Raw genomic sequence first — 21,380 nt, 5'->3', positions numbered from 1 at the left:
ACCTCCACTAATTAATTAACATTAATTGATGATTAACTGATATCAGTATGTACTCATAAATATTTTATATTCCAGGTTATTTTTTTTCCCCAGGTTATTTTTTTTTAAAGATTTTATTTATTTATCAGAGAGAGAGAGGGAGAGAGAGCAAGTATAGGCAGACAGAATGGCAGGCAGAGGCAGAGGGAGAAGCAGGCTCCCTGCCGAATAAGGAGTCCGATGTGGGACTCGATCCCAGGATGCTGGGATCATGACCTGAGCCGAAGGCAGCTGCTTAACCAACTGAGCCACCCTGGAATCCCTATATTCCAGGTTTTAATTTAGTACTACTTCATTTATTTGTTGCTGAAACTGCTCCAGCTTTGACCATTGGGCTATTTTCAATTGGCTCCTGGATCCCTTTGACATACCTCATCACTCTGGGGTTTTTCAAGCACTTCATTATTTTCTGGCACTATAAGCTGCTCCAGGAACATCTTGCATAGTTCTTGCCTTACTTCTAGAGTCAGTCACTGCTCCAAGGAGCTCCAGTTCCCTTTATTGGAAAAATTTTATTAGAAACACAAGGTAGGTCAGGGGGCTTGGCTGGCTCAGTTGGTGGAGTATGCAACTCTTGATCTTGAGGTTGTGAGTTCGAGCTCCACAGTGGCTGTAGAGATTACTTTAGAATAAAATCTTAGAGGTACCAGGGTGGCTCAGTGGGTTAAGGCCTCTGCCTTCGGCTCGGGTCGTGATCCTGCGGTGCTGGGATAGAGCCCCATATGGGGTGGGGGTGGGGGTCTCTGCTCGGTGGGGGGCCTACTTCCTCCTCTCTCTGCCTGCCTCTCTGCCCACTTGTGATCTCTGTCAAATAAATAAATAAAATCTTTTAAAAAAGAAAGATAAAGAAAAGAAGGAAGGAAGGGGAAAGGAAAAAGAAAAGAGGAAAAAGAGAAGACAAAAGAAAAGAGAAAAAAGAAAAGAAAGGAAAAGAAAAGAATTTTAGATTAGGGGGCACTTGGCTGGCTCAGTCAGCAGAGCATGTGACTCTCCATCTCAGAGTCATGAGTTCAAGCCCCATACTGGAGGTAGAGTTTACTTAAAAAAAGAAAGAAAGAAAGAAAGAAAGAAAGAAAGAAAGAAAGAAAGAAAGAAAGAAAGAAACTAAACTTAAGATTGGGGTGCTGTTGCTGTTGGGATGTCATTGGTTCTACACATTTTCAGCTGGCAGAGAAAAGAAATACATGGTACGTATACTAGTTTGTGCATATACACACATATTTATTAGTATTTTATATGTAACTATTAAATGTATATTAAGCTAAAGAGGGGTTCTTACTGATGCCTCCAACTTTAATCCATTATCACATTCTAACTTGCTTCTCTTGCTTGTATGTAACCTGCAACTCCAACAGTAAGAAGGAAACTTGGTTCCCACCACCCCCCATCCATTATACTTAATGGTTTAGTTCCAGTATAGATACATAGTGATTTCAGAACTGTTAATTGTACCTTCGCGGGGAACAACTTTATTGCCTAGAGTACAGCACTTATCTACAGTTCTTTTCACCATTAGTCTTATAGATTCCATTCATTTCCAAAGTTAGTTGGATGAGCACTGTTTCTCCCTATCCTCTTCAGTGAGGTTTTTCACACATTTGTAATGCAGTTGGGTTCTTTTATTACATTCTATTCTGAGATGCCCTAACCTCCTAAATGACTTGAGAATAGTTTGTTTGTTTGTTTTATTTTTTTAGAATACTTTTTAAAACTCACTATCTTGGGGCTAAAGAAGCTCTTTGCTACTGGGATATTATTATTTCTATCCAGTGAACAGAACCAGGCAATAATTTTTTTCAGGGCTATAATCTTTTATTTTTAAGAAGCTTTATTTACATGTAATTAATGTACCATACAATTCACCCAGTTAAAAATGCACAATTTAATGGTTATGAGTGGGTTCATAGAGTTGTACAACCATCATCATAATCAATTTTAGATTACTTTCATCACCCCACGAAGAAATCCTGTACACATTAGCAGTCACTCCCCATTTTCTCCAACTTCTTCCCACAAACCTTCTCTACGCCAGGGCCCCAGGCAACTACCAATTTACTTTATGTCTCTATGAATTTGCTTATTTTACGTAAACAAAATCATACAAGATGTGGCTTTTATGTCTATCTTCTTTCACTTAGCAACATGATTTCAATGTTCATCTCTAGAGTCAAACAAAGAAACAGACTCTTAAATATGGAGAACAAACTGATGGTTACCAGACGGGAGGTGGATAAGGGAATGCATGAAATAGGAGAGGAAAATTAAGAGTAAACTTATCATGATGAGCACTCACAAATGCGCAGAATCATCAATCACTATATTACACACCTAAAACCAATATAACACTGTATGTTAACTATACTGGAATTAAAATTAAAAACACTAAAAAATCTTTATTCCTGTGGAGTCACAAACTACCTATAGGTAGATAGATAGATAACCTTCAGGTAGCATAAATGCTATATAGGAATATGCTTAAGGGGTGCCTGGGTGGCTCAGTCAGTTAAGCCTCTGGTTTTGGCTCATTTCATGATTTCAGGGCCCAGAGTTGGGCTCCACACTCAACACAGAGTCAGCTTAAGACTATCTCTTCCTTTGGCCCTCCCCCACCAAACTCACACATGCACACACTCAAATAAATAAATAAATCTTTTTAAAAAAAGAATATGAATAAGGCTGAGGGGAGGGTAATGTGTGGAAATGGCTCAAGATGCTTCTTGGATAAGTAAGTGTTGACAGACTCAAAAAAAAAAAAAAAGTTCATCTCTATTGTGACATACACACCATTCCTTTTTTCTTGTTCAGTAATATTCCTCTATAAGGATAGACAGTAGTTTATTTGTTCATTCATCAGTTGACGAACATTTGGGTGGTTTCTATTTTTTGGCTATTATGAACATTTGTCTACAGGATTTTAGGTGGACATACATTTTCTTTTCTTGGGTATATAACTAGGAGTGGAATTGCTGAGTCCTATGCTAACTTTGTGTTGAACATTGTGAGGAATGGTCAAACTGTTTTCCAAAGTGGCTGTGCCATTTAACAGTCCCATGAGCAGTGTACAAGGATTCCAATTTCTCCACATCCTCATCAACACTTGTTATTATCTATGTTTTTATTATAGCCATTCCAGCAGGGGTGAGATAGCTTCAGGTGTTTGTTTTTTGTTTTATTTTGTTTTGTTTTAAAGATTTTATTTATTTATTTGACAAAGAGAGAGAGAGAGCGTGTACAAGCAGGAGCAGCAGGAGAAGGAGAAGCAGGCTCCCCACAGAGAAGGAAGCACAATGCAGGGCTCCATCCTAGGACGCTGGGATCATAACCTGAGCAGAAGGCAGACGCTTAACCAACTGAGCCACCCCGGAGCACCCAGGCATTTGTTTTTAATTGTTGATTCTTCTTATTTTTATGCTGTTTTCCCAAAACATCTTCTACAGTAGGTAAATTTCATTTGATGATGACAGTTAATTATTGATAAAGAGCTCTGAAATGGTGGAAAGAGAATGAAACCTAAATGTAGATATACTTAGCAGGGCAGGGGGGAGGCGAGGCGTGCAGCTGGCTCAGTCAGAAGAGCATGCAACTCTTAATCTTGGAGTCATGATTTCAAGCCCCATGTTGAGTGTATAGATTATTTTAAAAAATCAACTTAAAAAGGGGGGCTACGGTGCCTGGCTGACTTAGAAGGGCATGCTGCTTTTGATCTTGGGGTTGTGAGTTTGAGCCTCACGTTGGGTGTAGAGACTACCTCAGTAAATAAACTTAAAAAAATACATAAATCTAGATATGTTTGAGTTCAAGACCTCAGTTTTTCTCTTATTACGTGTATATAATGAAAACAGTATCTGTCCCACATGGTTGATGAGCAGATTAAATGAGATATCAGATGTGAAAGTTCTCTGTAAACTCTAATGCACTATACAAATATCATCATTGCTAGCTGTGCAGGGTGGTGAAAACAAGCTTGTCTCTAATGATGCTCCTTCATATCATGCTGCATAGATTTTCAGCTCCTGAAGGAATGAAGCCATATATTAATCTTTGAGTTAGTATGCAGCACATGCTTGTGCCTACCACCATCTCCTTTACTTAAACTCTCAAGGAACACTCAGAACCATGGACAGGAATCATTTGCTGGATTCACTTTATTACCGCCTTTTCAGATCATTAGAACTTCTATAGGCAGGAACTCTCCCTGGTCTCTAACTTGCTTGCTTCATGTCTTCTCTTCTTGTTTCAACCATTTGGATTTAGCGATTCAGCTTTAGAATGCGGTAACCTGAGCACCACGAGCCTGGAAACTTGATACACCATTACATCTGGCTATTGACCCATGACTCTCCATAATTTTCATCTCACCTCTGCCCAGCCTGGACATGTAGGATGTTCTAATTGTATCATCTGAGGAGGGACACTAGTCACTCATGTCCTGTCAAATCCTGAAAGTCTTCCTCTAAAACTCTCCCATTATATTCTTTCTTTTCATTTTCACTGCCATCAGCCCAGCCCAGACTTCCATGGCTTCTTGCCTCTTTTTAAATCATATGTCCCTTGAAAGTGACTTTGCCACTAGACCATAGGGTAATTGGAAAGGAAATAGAATACTGTGGCTTCTCAAGTGGAATACCAGGGGGCATCTGGGTGGTACAGTTGGTTAAGAGTCTGACTCTTGGTTTCAGCTCAAGTCACAATCTCAGAGTCATGAGATCAAGCCCCAGTGGGCTCCCCACTCAGCACAGAGTCTGCTTGGGATTCTCTCTCCCTCTGCCCTTCCCCTCTGCTTTCAATCTCTCTCTTTCAAATTAATAAATCTTAAAGAAATAAAATAAACTAGGACACCAGTAGTAAACCAAACCATGGAATGGGGCCACATTTATAAAAATTTACTACAGTGAATTTCAAACAGTAGGTTTACTATTCATTAGTATGTCAATAAATCAATTTAGTGAATTGCGACCAGTATTTTAAAAATGAAATAGATGGGGCACCTGGGTGGCTCAGTGGGTTAAGCTGCTGCCTTCGGCTCAGGTCATGATCTCAGGGTCCTGGGATTGAGCCCCGCATTGGGCTCTCTGCTCGGCAGGGAGCCTGCTTCCCTCTCTCTCTCTCTCTCTCTCCTGCCTCTCCATCTACTTGTGATTTCTCTCTGTCAAAATAAATAAATAAAATCTTAAAAAAAATAAAAATGAAATAGAATAGGATAGAAAATATCAGAAAATATTATGCATAGTAAGAATATTATTTTGTTTGAGGCATATAATATGAACACAAATGTATTTTTTACAATGGGTCAATGGTCAAAGGTTGGAAAAATACTGATTAGTATTGTACATGTTCTGTTAAAAAATTATTAGAAATAACTTAAGTGTTGGGGTGCCTGGATGGCTCGGTCAGTTAAGGATCTGCCTTCGGCTCAGATCATGATCCTAGAGTCCTGGGATTGAGTCCCACATCAGGCTCCCTGCTCAGCATGGAGTCTGCTTCTCCCTCTCTCTGCCACTCCCTCTCTCTTTCTCTGAAATAAATAAAATCTTAAGGGCCACCTGGGTGGCTCAGTCATTAAGCATCTGCCTTTGGCTCTGGTCATGATCCCAGGGTCCTGGGATGGAGCCCTGCATCAGGCTCCCTGCTCTGTGGGAAGCCTGTTTCTCCCTCTCCCATTTCCCCTGCTTGTGCTCCCTCTCTCATTGTCTCTCTCTCTTTCAAATAAATAAATAAAATCTTAAAAAAAAATAAAAAGAAGGAAGAAAGAAAGTACCTAAGCATTAAGCTTGATCTATGGTTAGTATGAAAAATATACTGGGGGGGCACCCCAGTGGCTCAGACAGTTAAGCATCTGCCTTTGACTCAGGTCCTGATCTCTGGGTTCTGTGGTCTAGCCTCTCATCAGGCTCCCTGCTCAGTGGGAAGCTTGTTTCTTCCTTCCCCTCTGCCCCTCTCTCCACTCATGTGCACTCTTTCTCTCTCCCTCTCTCAAATAAATAAAATCTTTTTTTTTTTAAGATTTTATTTATTTGACAAAGAGAGATCACAAGTAGGAAGAGAGGCAGGAAGAGAGAGGGGGAAAAGCAGACTCCCCGCTGAGCAGAGAGCCCAATGCGGGGCTCGATGCGGGGTTCGATCCCAGGACCTTAAGAACATGACCTGAGCCAAAGTCAGAGGCTTTAATCCACTGAGCCACCCAGCCGCCCCTAAAATCTGTTTTTTTTTTTTTTTTTTTTTTTTTTTTAAAGTATATTGGAGGAGGCTACAAAGGATTAGAACTCAGACTTTTGGGTTTGAACTCTGGCTCCGTTACTTACTTGGTGACCTTCAGCAACTTACTTAAACATTTTGTGCCTTGATTTTATCATCTATAAAATGGGGATAATTATAGTACCTATCTCTGAGAGTTATAATGAGGAATAAATGAGTTAACACAAGCAGACCCAAGTACAATGCCTAGAACAGATCACAGCAGTAAACTAAGAAATGTTAGCTATAATTATAAATATTCTTAAATCTCTTGGCAATGGAAATTATATTTTTAAATCCCATTTTTCAAAAATTATCATTCCAGGTTAGGTCATAAGCCTTCTCACACATACAGACAAGGTCTATGATCTATAGATTTCATTAAAGACTCTTTGGGTAACCACCTCAGAATCCAAAAGCTTCCAATAGTTGCTATGATGAGAAAACTGTGCTGTCCTTGCAACCTGTTTTATACTTCTATCTATGATGCTGCCAGATGTACCCCATGTGCTGAGAAGTGGTGGGTCATACAAGAGAATGTCCTGTGTTAAATGGTAAACATAATTTCTACCAAGTCCTGTGTTTGAGGGCACTCATTTAATAAAACTTGTAGTAGTCTACATCACTGAGCAGATGACTTCCTTCACTTATACAACACGAGAATCCAGCAACATGATGCCCACTGCCACAAGGGTGGACTATGTTTCCCTGAAGTTATACTGCTGGTACATTGGTCCTTGAAAACTCCTCTCCTAGTAGTTTGACTGGCTCTGAGAGAGAGAGGTTAAAAAAAAAAAAAAGAAAAAAGCCCTGGTTTGTAGCATTGGCCAATTTCCATGGTGTAAACACTCCCACCATGACCAGTTTCAAGCCACTAATGTGATGTCACTGACTACAGAGTTGGAAAGAGGAGCCTACAGTCTGTGTGTTAGAGCAGGCCCCAGCACACCACCCACATGGGACTATTTCAGGTTTTCTGTCCAGTGTGTATGTAAGAATGAAAGCGTTTTTTAACTAATTCAGTGGGCTTTTTGGTTATGCAAAGGAAAAGGAAATATTTTACTTTAAAATGGAGATTTTGAGACAATGTGACTCCAAGGCACTGATCAAAGCTCTGGATAATGTAAACTTTGACAGTTTTCCAACCCGGTTCTTTTGAAAAAGCATTCTTTTCCAAATTAGAATTCAGATCACACAGTCCCTAAAAATGATCTCTTGTTCTTATTAGATAAGGAAATGAAAAGAGGAGATCAGATAAATGCAGAAAGGCTGTCGGGACAAGTCTTTGCCTCAGACTGGGCTGATATTGCAGAACCCAATCTGAAACATTCATCTAAAGACCCCATGGAATGTTATTATATACTGGATAACCTAGATCTGGGGAAATGCAAGGATGGGGCAATGAAGGGTTCTGGCAGATGGGTTGAGGCCTTTGTGGAAAAGTCAACCCCAGAAGAGGCAGACATTCGGAGCCTCAACTACCCCATAAGGGGACAGAGAGACCCCGGGACCCATACTCTCCACCTTGACACATAGGTGATGTCCTACACAATTTATTCCTATAAAAAAAATTCTCTATTAAACTGTATGCATAGAGCAGTGGTTCAAAGTCAAACACCAGAGACAGATTGGCCTAGGTTTGAATTTTCGTTTTGTAACTCATTAACTGTGAGAGACCTTGGGCATATTATGTAACTTCTCTGCACCTCAGTTTCCTCAACGGAGGAATAAAGCAAATATAATTGTAACTATCCCCAAGAATTATTTTGAGGATTAGATTAGATAATATAGCAGTTAGCCTTGAACAGGTGCTCAAAAATTAGTAATAATCACAATAATTATCTCTTCAAGCCTGCTTTTGGCAGCTAGATACCTGATGGAAGGAGATAATTTATGTCATCACGGCATCAATCTTTTCTAAATCTCATCCCAGATTTGCAACTGTTTCCAGGTAAGTTCAAAGTTCTGTCTACACTTAGGCAGGAAATACACAGGAAGCAAAATTTTAAGGTGTGTGTTTGTACAAGATGGCGTGAGTAGTGGGTTGTACAGGTCGGTGAAGCTCACCTAAGAGCCAATGTTTAATGTCAAGAGATGATGTAGGTTATTTCTGGGGGTGGTCCTGACACGGATCTTTATCAGAGTCTCTGGAGTCCTATTGGAAATGGTACCATCATTTGCACCATGACTCTGTGGTCACTAAGGTGATCTCAAGCTGTCAAATAAACATGATGGGACCTCAGAAATGGAAGTCATCTAAATCTGATGAAATCTTTCTTGTCTGTGTCCCTCTTTCAGACTGTTAGGCATTTAGTTAAAGCTGGTGACACCAGAATATAACTTTTACTTTAATTAAACCGTTCTTCAGTGTTCTCTCAGTGCCCTGTGCTGAAAGAACAGGCATTCATGGAGAGGATATTGAGGATGAACTATTGGTGTGAAGTCTCCATTTGACACTGATTTTCACTGAACACAAGACAGACTGTTTGCGGCAGGACCATTGGGGATAATGGGTGCTGGGTTTTGTGCAATGATTTTTATCTCTGGTGTTTCTGGCACTGATTAAGGTTTCAGGCAAACAGAGGCACTGAGGACCTAGCAACAATTGCTAGGGAGCTTCCTGGTTGCCAGCAACAGTAAATGCCACAGAGACACAAAGACTCAACCTTTCACATGCACACAATGAAACCTGGAGCCTGGTGTCTTATTTCAGATCCAACAGTCTTCTAGGTAGAGCACAGCAGCTTCTTCTTTCCCCCTTTTATATTTGATTTTTAAACTTTTGTACAGAAACACTGCCCAGGAGCATTAATTTGTTCAAGAACACTTACATTCTAACCTCTCTCTTAGTGCTGTCCATTTTTACTCCCCCATTTACTCCCCTGTCCATTTACTGTAATGGACATTTACAGTAATACTGTCCATTTACTCCCCATTTTGGGGGAGAAGTGGAATGAAACAGTACTGCAGATCTGATATGGCATTTTAAATAAGGTGTGACTTGCTTAATGTGTTTGTAATAGGCAATCTTTTACAAAGTTACAATCGATTTTTATCCTTCTGATAATATTCAGTAATACTATCTGAAAGATCCTCTTCTCCAAGTATAGTCTCTAATTTGTTTCTAGAAAAGGTAGAAGCATACAGAATATGAAATAGAGCACTGGCAATTTAAGGTTTTTCCATGACTCATTCAAGGAAATTGCGTAATAGCCTTTCTCTGCCAAGCTCACACACTCTTCTCAAATACCTTGCTCTTTTCCTTATTCTATTTCCCTGCCCCTGTCACTTTTTCTAACCTTTCTATATGCCATTAACTTTTCTCTCTTTTCTCCAAGGCTGTAAAACTCTCTAGGGTATAGTCATGTGTTATGCAAGGTGATAAGGGAACTGAAGTGCCCCCAAGCTTGCTAGTCTGTTTCCTAGCGACTGTATGACATGTTGCTTAGTAACATGAGGGGTGAGAGTGAAGTCTATCTCACATATCTAAAAATACTGAAATCATTTAAAAAAAATAGTGGGCTTATTGCATATACTAAATCCAGAAACAATCTTCCACAGAGGGAACTTATTTCAGGCCATGCTACCTTGAGTAAACCTCTATATCTCTTATAATCTATATACTAAAATAACAGGTAGCTTTTCTTATAAACAGGTAAAGAAGAAAAAAAAACACAGCCTTTTCTAATCCTTTCTTTTCTATACAGGCATCATCGCATCATCAGTGTTGAAGCAGAATGAAGTGTTTCCTAAATGATCTTATAGGCTGGGCAGATGAAGAAAAACATAAACTTTCTTCTTTTCTGCACATGCATAATTGATTTTTTTTTTAAGATTTATTTACTTATTTGAGAAAGAGAGAGAGTAGGGGGAGGTCAGAGGGAGAGGGAGAGAGAGAATCCTCAAGCAGACTCCCTGCTGAGCGAGGAGCCTGATTGAGGTCCAGGCTCAATCCCAGGACCCTGAGATCGTGACCTGATCCCAAAGCAAGAGTTAGGTGTTAAACCAACTGAGTCACCCAGACGGTCCCATAATTGACTTTTAAATCTAAATGGAGACTGAGAATGTTTCCCAAAACACCTGTTTTTGGGAGTTGTGTCTTTTAAGATTACAACAGTCTAGAGAGAGATTCTCTGTCAACTTGTCCAATAGTTTTCAGAATTCAGAAATAACTGAATCATACCACCCAAAACTATTAAAACTTGTAAGTTCCAAAATGGTAAATATTAATTTTAAGAGAATACTATTTACTGATTTAGACCTACTAAATTGGATTTTCTGGTGAGGGTACTGGGAATCAGTATTTTTAACTAGTACCCTCGTTATTTCAGCGCAGTTAGGAAGCACCAGTATAGAGGATGATTCTACTATGTTATAAAGGGCTATCCTCAGGACGCCTGGGTGGCTCAGTGGGTGGGCCACTGCCTTCGGCTCGGGTCATGATCCCAGAGTCCTGGGATCGAGTCCCACATGGGCTCCTTGCTCGGCAGGGAGCCTGCTCTGCCAGCCTCTCTGCCTGCTTGTGTGCTCTCTCTCTCTCCCTCTCTCTGACAAATAAATAAATGAAATATTACAAAAAAAAAAAAGGGCTATCCTCTACTGTCTTGGCTCTTAGATTTATATATGTAATACTTAAAGAGGAAGCTTCAAAGACCAAGTCCTATATAGTCTACCACTAATAAAGCTGTCAAGCTTTAGATAATTAGTCATTTGCTCATTCTGGAAATATTTATTAAGACAATTTGAAATATAATTGATAGAATTTAGTGATCAGTTGGGATTAACTTAAAAGAGTTGATATACATAAAGTGCTAAGAATAGCATCTGGCATATAGGAAATATTATGTAAAAGTTATATAAGGTTATATTATTATATAAGGTTATTATTATTTTAATCTATCTTGGTAGAATAGAAAGATGACAATGAACTGACCTTGAGAACACAGAGTAATTGAGAATATAGAATACTAAGGAGGGTAATGGAGAAAAATAACTAATTCCATTTAGATATGTTGAACTTGAAATACCTGCAGGTCATCCAAGGGGATATAGCCAGAAAGAAATACAAGTCCTAAAGATGGGAGCATGTTGTATAAGTCATTTTAAAAGTGAATTCTGACTTTTTGTGTGGCTAGTGCCACATAAAAATGGACGTTACAATTCCTCAGTATTTTACTTCTTACAACATCATTGCATCTGTTCTGTTGTTTACTAGTCTATCAATCTCACCCTGATTTTCCTACACTATGGAATAGATTAAAACAAGAATTTGAAAGAAAAAGAGAAGCCCACATTGGATGGTTGGGGGAGGGGACTCTGGAGCTTCTCTTGACTACTATCAAATCCTTGTAGCCAGGGCACCATGGCAACCTTCCCAGTCTGCCACCTAATTTCCATCTGCTTTAAGGGGAAAGGTTGGGGGGGGGGGGAACGGAAGCAAAGCCGGTCAGTGTGCATTCTTGTGAGTGTGTGTAATTTGGGTTAATGAAATGCAACCAAATTATAAATTGCATTTTATGGAAAACTGAGATTATCTACTGTCTTCCCTAATTCCTTCTCTTTCTTCTCTTCTCAGGATGCCTTTGAGCCTCTTCAAATTGTCCCTTTTCCCACATGTCAATAGGCTTAGGTAAACCACCTCCCCAATATGTCAGAGCAAAATTAAAAATTAAAATGTGTATCTCAGGGCATAAATACGATGTTCAAAAGAGTGCTTCAGTAAGTGACTGAACATCAATGAGTGACCTCAAAGCTTATATTACAATGCCAGAGATTTGTTTTTAACAGAGTACAGGTGTTTGTATTATTTCATAAGTCTTACTTCTGGAATAGAAATTCATTAATATTTCTCTCTGCCATACACACCAAAGTCCTTCCCAAAATAGATGAAACTCAGTTACCAGAGTCACTGATAATTCTTACCACTGTTATCCAGAAAAAAATGATTATTTAGTAATGTTGTGTTATGTTGAGAAACACAGAGTTTTCTCAGAGTTTGAGAAAGATAATGTTAAGCTCTAAACAAAATTCTGAATTCAGATGTGGGTCATAATCTCACCTAAACTGTTAATGGTGGAATTTGGCCAAGGATAGTTTTTAAAGGCCATACATAGTGAGAACTAAATCACTCAATACATTGATCAGTACTGAACCCTAAAGTAAAGATAAGTGCAAATTCATCATGTCAGCATAATCATGTCCATATCCTCGCTTAAATTTAGAGTTTGAAATATGTTTTTGTTAGAGAATTTAAGAGAAACCTACTTGCTTGAATTTACTCTGACTTGCATGAGGAAGGGCAGTGTGCATTCCACAAAGGAGGTAGGGGCAATGGGTGGTGTGAGACAGTGAACACTATACTGGGATGAAGTTGGGAAATTTAGCACACTTCTTTGCGTTGGCAGCTCCTGCACTGTCCTCTCTCTCACAGCACTTGACACAATGTATTGTAGTAACAGTTTTAATGATAGGACCTTGAACTTCTCTGGGCCAAGAAACACGTTTTAGGTGTTCGTGTCAAGCCTTATTATATACTATTTCCTTGTTGCTAAATCCAATGAGCATTCCCCTGCCCTTACTAACACCCCCTCTGCCGTATTCACTATTATTCAGCACTCTACTTGACACTGCCCTTCCTTTGTTTCTGTAACATCGGTATCTTTTGCTTTTCCTCCCTTTTTGGCCAGTTCTTTTTTATTCATTTCCTTACACCACCACCACTGCTACTTCTCCTCCTCCCACACTTCCACTCCTGCTTCTGCTGCTGCTGCTGCTGCTGCTGCTTCTTCAGTCCTCTACTGTTTGTTTGTTGTTGTTGTTTTTTAAGATTTTATTTTAAATTATTCTCTACACCCAAGGTGGAGCTCTAACTTACAACCCTGAGATGAAGAGTCACATACTCAGAGTACCTGGATGGCTCATTTGGTTAAGCAACTCACTCTTGGTTTCAGCTCAGGTCGTGATTGCAGGGTCCAGGGATCCAGCCTAGCATGGGGCTCCCCACTCAGCATGGAGTCTGCTGGAGATTCTTACCCCCTCTTTCTCCTTCCCCCACTGCTCCTCCCCACTCTTCGTGTCAGGTGCATATGCTCTCTTTCTCAAATAAATAAAAAGTTTTTAAAAAAAGAGTCGCATGCTCTAACCACTGAGCCAGCCAGGCACCCCTCTTTGCTATCTTTAATGTATTAAGTATGTTCTCAAATCGATAAATCAACCGCCTATATATTCCTCAATCAATTTCTCTTTCAATCCATCTCTTTCCTTCTGTCCCTATAGCTAAATTTATCCTCAATCAGGCTCTCATCACAAAGCCTAGATGATTGTAGTAGCCTCCTAACTAGTCTCCTTGCTTTCAGTCTCAAACTCTTCCAGTCCGTTCTTTGAAGGCAGAATGGTCTTTCTAACTTGGCTAAATTGTGACAGAAAAGAGAACTGAACCCAGGTCTGCCCCATCCTTCACTGCTCATTGCACCTCATTCCTAGACATCACCAGCTCTAGATCCTTCCATATATGTCCCAAGTAGGTCTACTTCTTTTTACTTCTTTGAGTCAGTCTTACTATCTACTAATCACCAATCTTCTAACCAGTCTTCCTACACTGTTTCCTTATCCTCAACTCTGTTCTATCTATTCTTCCTGCAGGTAGCAGTCAGAAGTAGCTTTCTGAAATGCAAAGTTCATTAGTCCTCTTTCCTTGAATGGTTCTCATTGAGTTTGAAATAAGGTCCTTTCATAATCAATTCTTTGTCTAACCCTCCAGTCTCATGGCTCCCCAATTCCCTTTCCTTATATTTATGTAACAAACCTTAACAAACCACTTCCAGTTTCTGAAACTAACCCAGTTGTCTGTGTATTTGCATATGCATTCTCTTCTCCATTTGTACCTGCTACTCCGATTTATTTTTCAAGACAATCCCAAGAATTGTCTCTTCCAGGAAGCCTTCCTGCATTCTCTATACTACCCTATCCCCCAAAGATCTAGAGGTTATAGGTAATATATACATCCTTGCATGGGATCAAGCCATGCCTCTTTCTTGGGACTTATCAGAATGCATTATATCTAATTAAATCTTAGCTAAATTAACATCTATTTACCCTACACTATGCCTGGCCCAATATACGCAACTTAGTAGGCAATCAACATGCGTTAGCAAAAAGAAGAAACAAATGAATTAATTGAAACATATAGGGTTGATTATCCATATGAGCTAATTACTTGGGTTAAAAACGATTATAATAATTTAGAAAATAATAAAGTTGAAATACGTATGAGCTAGTGAGAGGAGGCTTCCCATATATACATATGGTACCTTAATTCATAACAAAAGTGTCACTTCAGTCAGTGGGGCAAGGATGGTCTTATAAATAAATAGTGCAGGACCAACTGGATATCCATATGAGGGAAAAAATGGGTCTGATCTCTACTTCATACCAAATACACACGAAGATATCAGTTCCCATATATATTGTGGAACTGAATGTAAAAGTTTACAACAAGTCCTTTAAATAAATCCTTTAGAAGAATATATTCTATCTCAATCATGACCCTGTGCATAGGCAAAGATTTCTTAAACGCAAATCAAAAAATGCTAGCAATAGGAACACCTGGCTGGCTTAGTTGGTAGGTTTGCAACTCTTTATCTCAGGGTGATAGGTTCAAGCCCTGTGTTGAGTGTAGAGATTATTGAAAAATAAAATCTTTTTTAAAAATGCTAACAATAAAGAAAAAATGATAAATTGTACTACTTAAAAAACTTCTGTTTATAGAATGACACCATTAGGAGAGTGAAAAGGCAAGCTGCAGAGTAGGGAAAAAACTTTTTTTGTAATCTTTAAATCCAACAAAGGGCTCTTCTTCATAATATATAATGAACCAAACACTGAGATAAAGACAGGCAATTCACGAGAAAATTTGAGAGAACTTTGAACAGGCATTTCACCATAGAGGATATTAAATAAACACATGAAAAGGTGCCAACCTCATTAGTCACAATGTGATAGATACTATACTATAAACTCTCCTGAATGGCTACAATGAGAGAGGATGAGAAGCAGAACTCTCTTACACTACTAGTGGGAGTGTACGTTACAACTTCAGGAAAATCTGCAGTCCAATGCAGGCCTCTATCCCAGGACCCTGATATCATGATCTGAGCGTATATCAAGACCTGGCTGCTTTCCCTAAGAGCCAACCAGGCGCCCAGTGGGTAACAGCTTTGAGAGCAGATTATGACTGTGTAGAGGTACAAGGGGGAGGCTTCTCAGATAGTGATAATGCTCTGTTTCTTGATCTGCTTGCTGGTTACACTACTAATAATGTTAAGTTTGCAAAAAATTCACTGAAGTGTAAATTTATGATTGGTAAAAATTTATGCATGTATGATATCCTTCGATAAAAAGTTTTCAAAATAAAGAAGAAAAAAGACAGAAAGGCTTTTCACGTGGTGAACATAACTGCATGCACAGGAATTGTGTTTCCCATTGAAATTCTGGGTTATACTTGGAGAATTCTATTCTCATACCATACTGCCAGCATACAATGCAGTTTTCATTAGGTTTTAAATATGCATCACCACCTCTCTACTCCTTACCTTTCTCAAATTTCCAGCAGCTTCCAATCCCTCTATCACCGCAAACCGTGTAAAGTTCAACTGTAAGACCACATCAACGGATTGACAACCCCCCCCACAAATGCATTTCCTCCTCAGACTTGTATCCCTTTTCAACTTCCCTATTTCCTTCCTTCCTTCCTCCTTCCCTCCTTCCTTCCTCTGTTTCTCTCTTTTTCTTTATTTTTTACAATAAGCTCTATATCCAACGTGGGGCTTGAACTCACAACTCTTGGACCAAGAGCTGCATGCTCTATAAACTGAGCCAGCCAGGTGTCCCCAGTAACTTCCCCATTTTTATAAAGAGCACCATTATCAACCATTTCATGCTCGAATCCACCAAGTTCAAAACTTTAAGGGTTTTTACTCTTTCCTTTTTGCCTCATGTTCCGCCAGTCACCACTTGGGATTCTTCCTTTGGATGGTATCTTTTCTTATCCCTTTCTTTTTTTTTTTTTTTAATATTTTATTTATTTATTTGACAGACAGAGATCACAAGGAGGCAGAGAGGCAGACAGAGAGGAGGAAGCAGGCTCCCTGCTGAGCAGAGAGCCTGATGCGGGGCTCGATCCCAAGACCCTGGGATCACGACCTGAGCCGAAGGCAGAGGCTTTAAACCACTGAGCCACCCAGGTGCCCCTTCTTATCCCTTTCTAACCATTCCTTCTGTAATTATGAAGATCTGAGACCCTCTGCTTAGATTATTGCAATAACCTCCTTATTGGTGCCATTATTCAGCCTCTTTACCTACTCCACTTAGCTGTCAGATTAATTTTATAAATTATAAAATTTATAAATACTAAAAATATAGAATTATATTTATAAATTATAAATATAATATATTGATATTACTCTTATTAAAATGTTGTTCACTCTTTTCTATAAGAATACAAAAGCTTCACGCTGCCTATGGATTCAAGCCCCAACTCCTTCTTCAGACTGGAGTTCAAAATGTTTCATCAACTAGCTCCACTTCTCATATATAACACTTCATCCATCATTCCTTTGCATGCCCAAATTGAGACAAGATTTTTGCTCTCCCTGGTACACCAGATCAACATCATACTATGTCTTTGTTAACATAATGTTCTTTGTTAAAAGTACTCACTCTGCTCCTGTAACATTTGGTTATGAGCCACCATTCTGAGTGAAGACTTCCATGATAAACCATAGCTCTTAATACAAGGACTTTTTCCTTCTCTTCAAATTTCTATAACTTTCTCTTCAAGTTAGTACAGAATAAATTGTGAAGCAGATACAAATTGTCTTCAACATCCACAATTTCCTCTTTTTAGTACTTATTTTCTAAAGATTTATTTATTTATTTGACACAGAGAGAGAGAGACAGAGAGAGAGAGGGAACACAAGCAGGGGGAGTGGGATCCCGGGACTCCGGGATCATGACTGAGCCACCCAGGCGTCCCGATCTTCATTTATTTGATTGCCCATGTGTAGAGTATGGAGTTGGTGTCCTACTTACTTCCAGTGGTGCAATGGTATCAGATGATTATTTTTAATTTACTTTTTTCTATTTTTATTTTTCCTTTGTGGTATCTTTATGATCTCATGGGTTTATATTGTTAAATTTATTATTATTAAAATTGCATAAATACAAAAATGAATAAAATAGAATTTTATAGCATAATAATTACAAAGTGACTAGCTGGCTTTTATAACTCCTTTGCCTTCCTACCAAAATCAACTTTCAGGAAATTATCTCCATTTTAGCATAATTTTATTTTTATTTATTTTTTTATTTTTTAAAAGATTCTATTTATTTACTTGACATACAGAGATCACAAGTAGGCAGAGAGGCAGGCAGAGAGAGAAGAGGAAGCAGGCTCCCTGCAGAGCAGAGAGCCCGATGCGGGGCTTGATCCCAGACCCTGGAATCAGGACCTGAGCCGAAGGCAGAGGCTTTAACACACTGAGCCACCCAGGTGCCCCTAACATAATTTTAAATCAATATGTCCTTTCACAGGTTTTTGTTTTTTGTTTTTTTTTTTTAAAGATTTTATTTATTTATTTGACAGAGAGAGATCACAAGTAGGCCGAGAGGCAGGCAGAGAGAGAGAGGAGGAAGCAGGCTCCCTGCTGAGCAGAGAGCCTGATGTGGGACTCGATCCCAGGACCCTGAGATCATGACCTGAGCTGAAGGCAGCGGCTTAACCCACTGAGTCACCCAGGCGCCCTCACAGGTTTTTAAGTATAAGATTTACTTCCATTATAGAATTGAAGCAGCCATATTTAGGATTTGGGATCTTCATTTTAAAACTAAGAGCCACCCATTGATCTGCTTTAAGCAGTGAAGTGACATGATCTGTATTATGTGACATGATCTCTGAGATGTATTATAATAAGATCACTTCGGCTGTTGTGTGAAGACTGAACTGGGTGGGGTAGAGCAAATATATAGAAAATCTAGGAGGGTACTAACGTTGTCCAGGCAAAAGATGATGTACTTACTAGAATGGAGGTGGTTGAGATGGAGAGAAAAGCACAAGATTTGAGAGTGATTTAGGAGGTAGACTTCACAGGACTTAGTGACTGATTCTATGGTGGTTAGAAAAGGAGAGGGAGATATCAAGAGTAATTCTCATTTCTGTATGAGAATCCAGATGGATGCTTCTGCATTTACTGAGCAAGAGAACCGCATAAGGAGGAGGTATATATTTGTGAGAAGATACCTAGTTCAATTTGGGATACCTGTGAGAAACCCAGCCAGAGACTAGAAGTTTACAACACAACCTGGAACTAAGAGGAGTTGTTAAGAAGTGGTGGGCATATAAAAAGGATTTGAAGCCTTGGGAATGAATGCACTTACCATCGTCTAGGAGTGACTAAGATCATATAGAATAAAATGAGGAAAGAGTCTAGGATTGAACCTTGAGAAACTCCAATATTTAAAGATTGGTAAAGGAGGAGGAACCAGCAAAGACAGAGAAGAAACAAAGAAATGTAAGAGGGAAACCCAGAAAATGTAGAGTTTCTGAGGACAAGGGAAGAAAGTGTTCCAAGAAAGAGATAAAATATCAACTGTGGCAAAGCTTATCACAGGTCAACAAGGACTAAAAAGTGTCCAGTGGATTTAGCAACAACCATGGAGGGCATTTGGTTTCAAGGAATGGTAAGAGCAGAATCCAGATTGAGTGGATTTAGGGATAAATAGGAAGTGAAGAAGAAAAAAGAAAAACAACTTTCTTGTTTCCTATATAAATTATAACACATGAGATTGTGCAATGGATTCTACAAAGCTCCTCTCTGTATACTTACAAACACATGCTGTTCTTCTATATAAGTGTATTTGTTTTATTACTTCAGTTAGATTGGAAGACTCTGGGGGTGCCTGAGTGGCTCAGTTGGTTAGGTGTCTGTCTTTGATGTGGGTCTTGATCTCCAGGCCCTGGGATGGAGCCCTGCATTGGGCTTCCTGCTCAGAGGTAAGCCTGCTTCTCTTTCTCTTTCTCTCTCTCTCTCTCTCTCCCCCCTCTGCTTGTTTTCTCTCTCAAATAAATAAATAAAATCCTAAAAAAAAAAAAAAAAAAAAGATTGAAAGACTCTAGAGAAAAGAGACCATGTTACTACCTCTGAATTACACTATCTAGGATGGTCAAGGACTCACTGTAAAAACCCAGTAAATGCTTATTGAATAAAAAAGGCAAAATACTTATTCAATATCTTTAAGTTAGTCATTATAGTAGTTAATGAAAATATGCACAGAAAGAAACTGTTCATTTAATTTAACAAACGTGTGTATAATGTCTAATAGATGCTTGGCAGTTTGCCAGAGACTGGGATTCATATTTTAATGCAGAAGAGGTGTAGATACACAAATAAATAATTTAAATTCTACAAATATTATAAAAGAAAAGATGTTTTATGCTAATCTTACTGTGGACATGAACAAATTTATTAGTAGAATACTTATACTTTATAAGTAAAAGAAATTGGCAGAAAACAAAAAGAGGTGAACTAGTAAAAAATCTTTTTAAGTTTGCATGCTATTAAGTCAGATAACGAGGGAAAAAAGAACAGATTATTATTTCTCTCTGCTCTCCCATTTATATATTTAAGATTATCAGTGCTCAAATAATCTATTTCTGACCTAGCTCTTATTGTTACTTATACCCAAGGGGAGAAAAAAAATCCTCATTTGCATAAGGAACAGAATAGTTCTGAGATAGAATTACAAAGAATCAATTGCATGAACATGCCTCTCTTTTATTTAATCCTCTGTAAACTGCATAAGGAACTGAAACTATTGGGAAAATGACATATTTCTTTTATAATGTAAAGAAAATAAAATTCAAGACTGTGCCTCTCATTCTATAAGGAAAGATTTGTACACTTTACCGTGGTCCAGCAGCGTTTCTTTTATTTGACTATTAATATTTCACAAGAAGTATTTTCAATGAGCGACTTATAAATTCTTATACTCCCCAGTCATTTAATTCTTATTTTTATTAAATGTACATTTAAGTGCAGAAAGAAACATTCAAACTGTCCTTAATTCTCCTGTCTTTTTACTGAAATATAATTTTATTTGCTAAAGGGATGGAGATAAGATGGATGTTAAGATTATTTTTCCTATGGAATGTGCGAGAAGTAGATAAAATGAGTTGTGTGTTGTTTTATTTTTTTCTAGGGAGACTACTGCAGCAAACTTGAACAAGTAAAGCAGAGCTATGGAAAGCAGGCTAGAAAAATCCATGGCAGCCATTGTCACACCACAACCTGCAGCAGCTGTCTCAAGTCCCTCCCTCCCACGCCTGCTCTGCCTGCCTGCCAGCCCAGCAGGAATGAATGGGCTCCGCAGAGCACTGTAAATGGTGCTGCAGACCCTGAAAAGCTGTTGCTGAAAACCGAACATTAAAAAATCATCTGCGAGAATATATATTTTCAACCTTGGTGGTCATAGCAAACCTCTTTTACCTGTAAAATTTCCTTAGCAACATCAGGTGGTGATCAGTCCAGAGTCTTATTTTTCAGAGCCCATCCTTGCTGATAATAGAGCCTTTCTAAATAGCAAAAGAATGTTACTGCAATCCATTTCCTAGGGGTGAAAGCAAAGCCTTTTTGTCCCAAGAGGCAATTGAGCAACCACCAGAGTCTCTAGTTGAATAGCAACGGTGTGAAGCTGGCCACAATTCCCACAGTTAGAAGCCCTATCTCTGAGTAGATTTACCAAATTCACGAAAGAACTACACAAAAAAGAAAAGCAGTTATTAAGCTGACATAGTTGTCCGTGGATGGAGACAAAATCACAAAAGGTTTTCTTTCTTACTTTATACAGCTCTCCTTTTTAATTTGATGTTTTAGTTATTCTTCTCTTTCCAGGAAAAAAAAAAAAAAGCAAAATATAACTGCATGGCACAGGTAACAGCACTAGCTTCTGAACTCCTTGTATTTTCTCCATTTTATACCAGGAAAGACTATTCATTTTAAGGAACAATACACTACATAAAATACATTACACAGACTTCTGATAAAGGAATATTT

The 21,380-nt window shown here is 38.8% G+C and overlaps 1 protein-coding gene and 1 long non-coding RNA gene across 5 annotated transcripts in view; one reads left to right on the top strand and one right to left on the bottom strand.

The window, feature by feature from the left end:
• The window catches only part of LOC309869697 (uncharacterized protein), a 91,267-nt gene that overhangs the window by 18,635 nt on the left and 51,252 nt on the right, over positions 1 to 21,380 (bottom strand). The window contains exon 4 of one of the 4 annotated variants that reach the window (XM_082741188.1): positions 19,987 to 21,082. The exons of the other annotated variants lie outside the window; for them this stretch is intronic. Coding sequence (XP_082597314.1) covers positions 20,935 to 21,082 — 148 coding nt within the window. The 3' untranslated portion in view covers positions 19,987 to 20,934. Of the gene's footprint in view, positions 1 to 19,986; positions 21,083 to 21,380 lie in introns of those variants that run through there. 4 annotated transcript variants of the gene reach the window in all.
• Positions 18,127 to 20,838, top strand: LOC309869698. Its single transcript, XR_014314325.1, has 2 exons — positions 18,127 to 19,321; positions 20,527 to 20,838. It is a non-coding gene; the product is annotated as an uncharacterized lncRNA (long non-coding RNA).

The sequence above is a fragment of the Mustela nivalis genome, assembly GCF_964662115.1.
Source record: "Mustela nivalis genome assembly, chromosome: 7".
NCBI classification, from domain to species: domain Eukaryota; kingdom Metazoa; phylum Chordata; class Mammalia; order Carnivora; family Mustelidae; genus Mustela; species Mustela nivalis.
The sequence above is the reverse complement of the archived record's forward strand: the minus strand, read 5'-3'. Positions and strand labels throughout refer to the sequence as shown.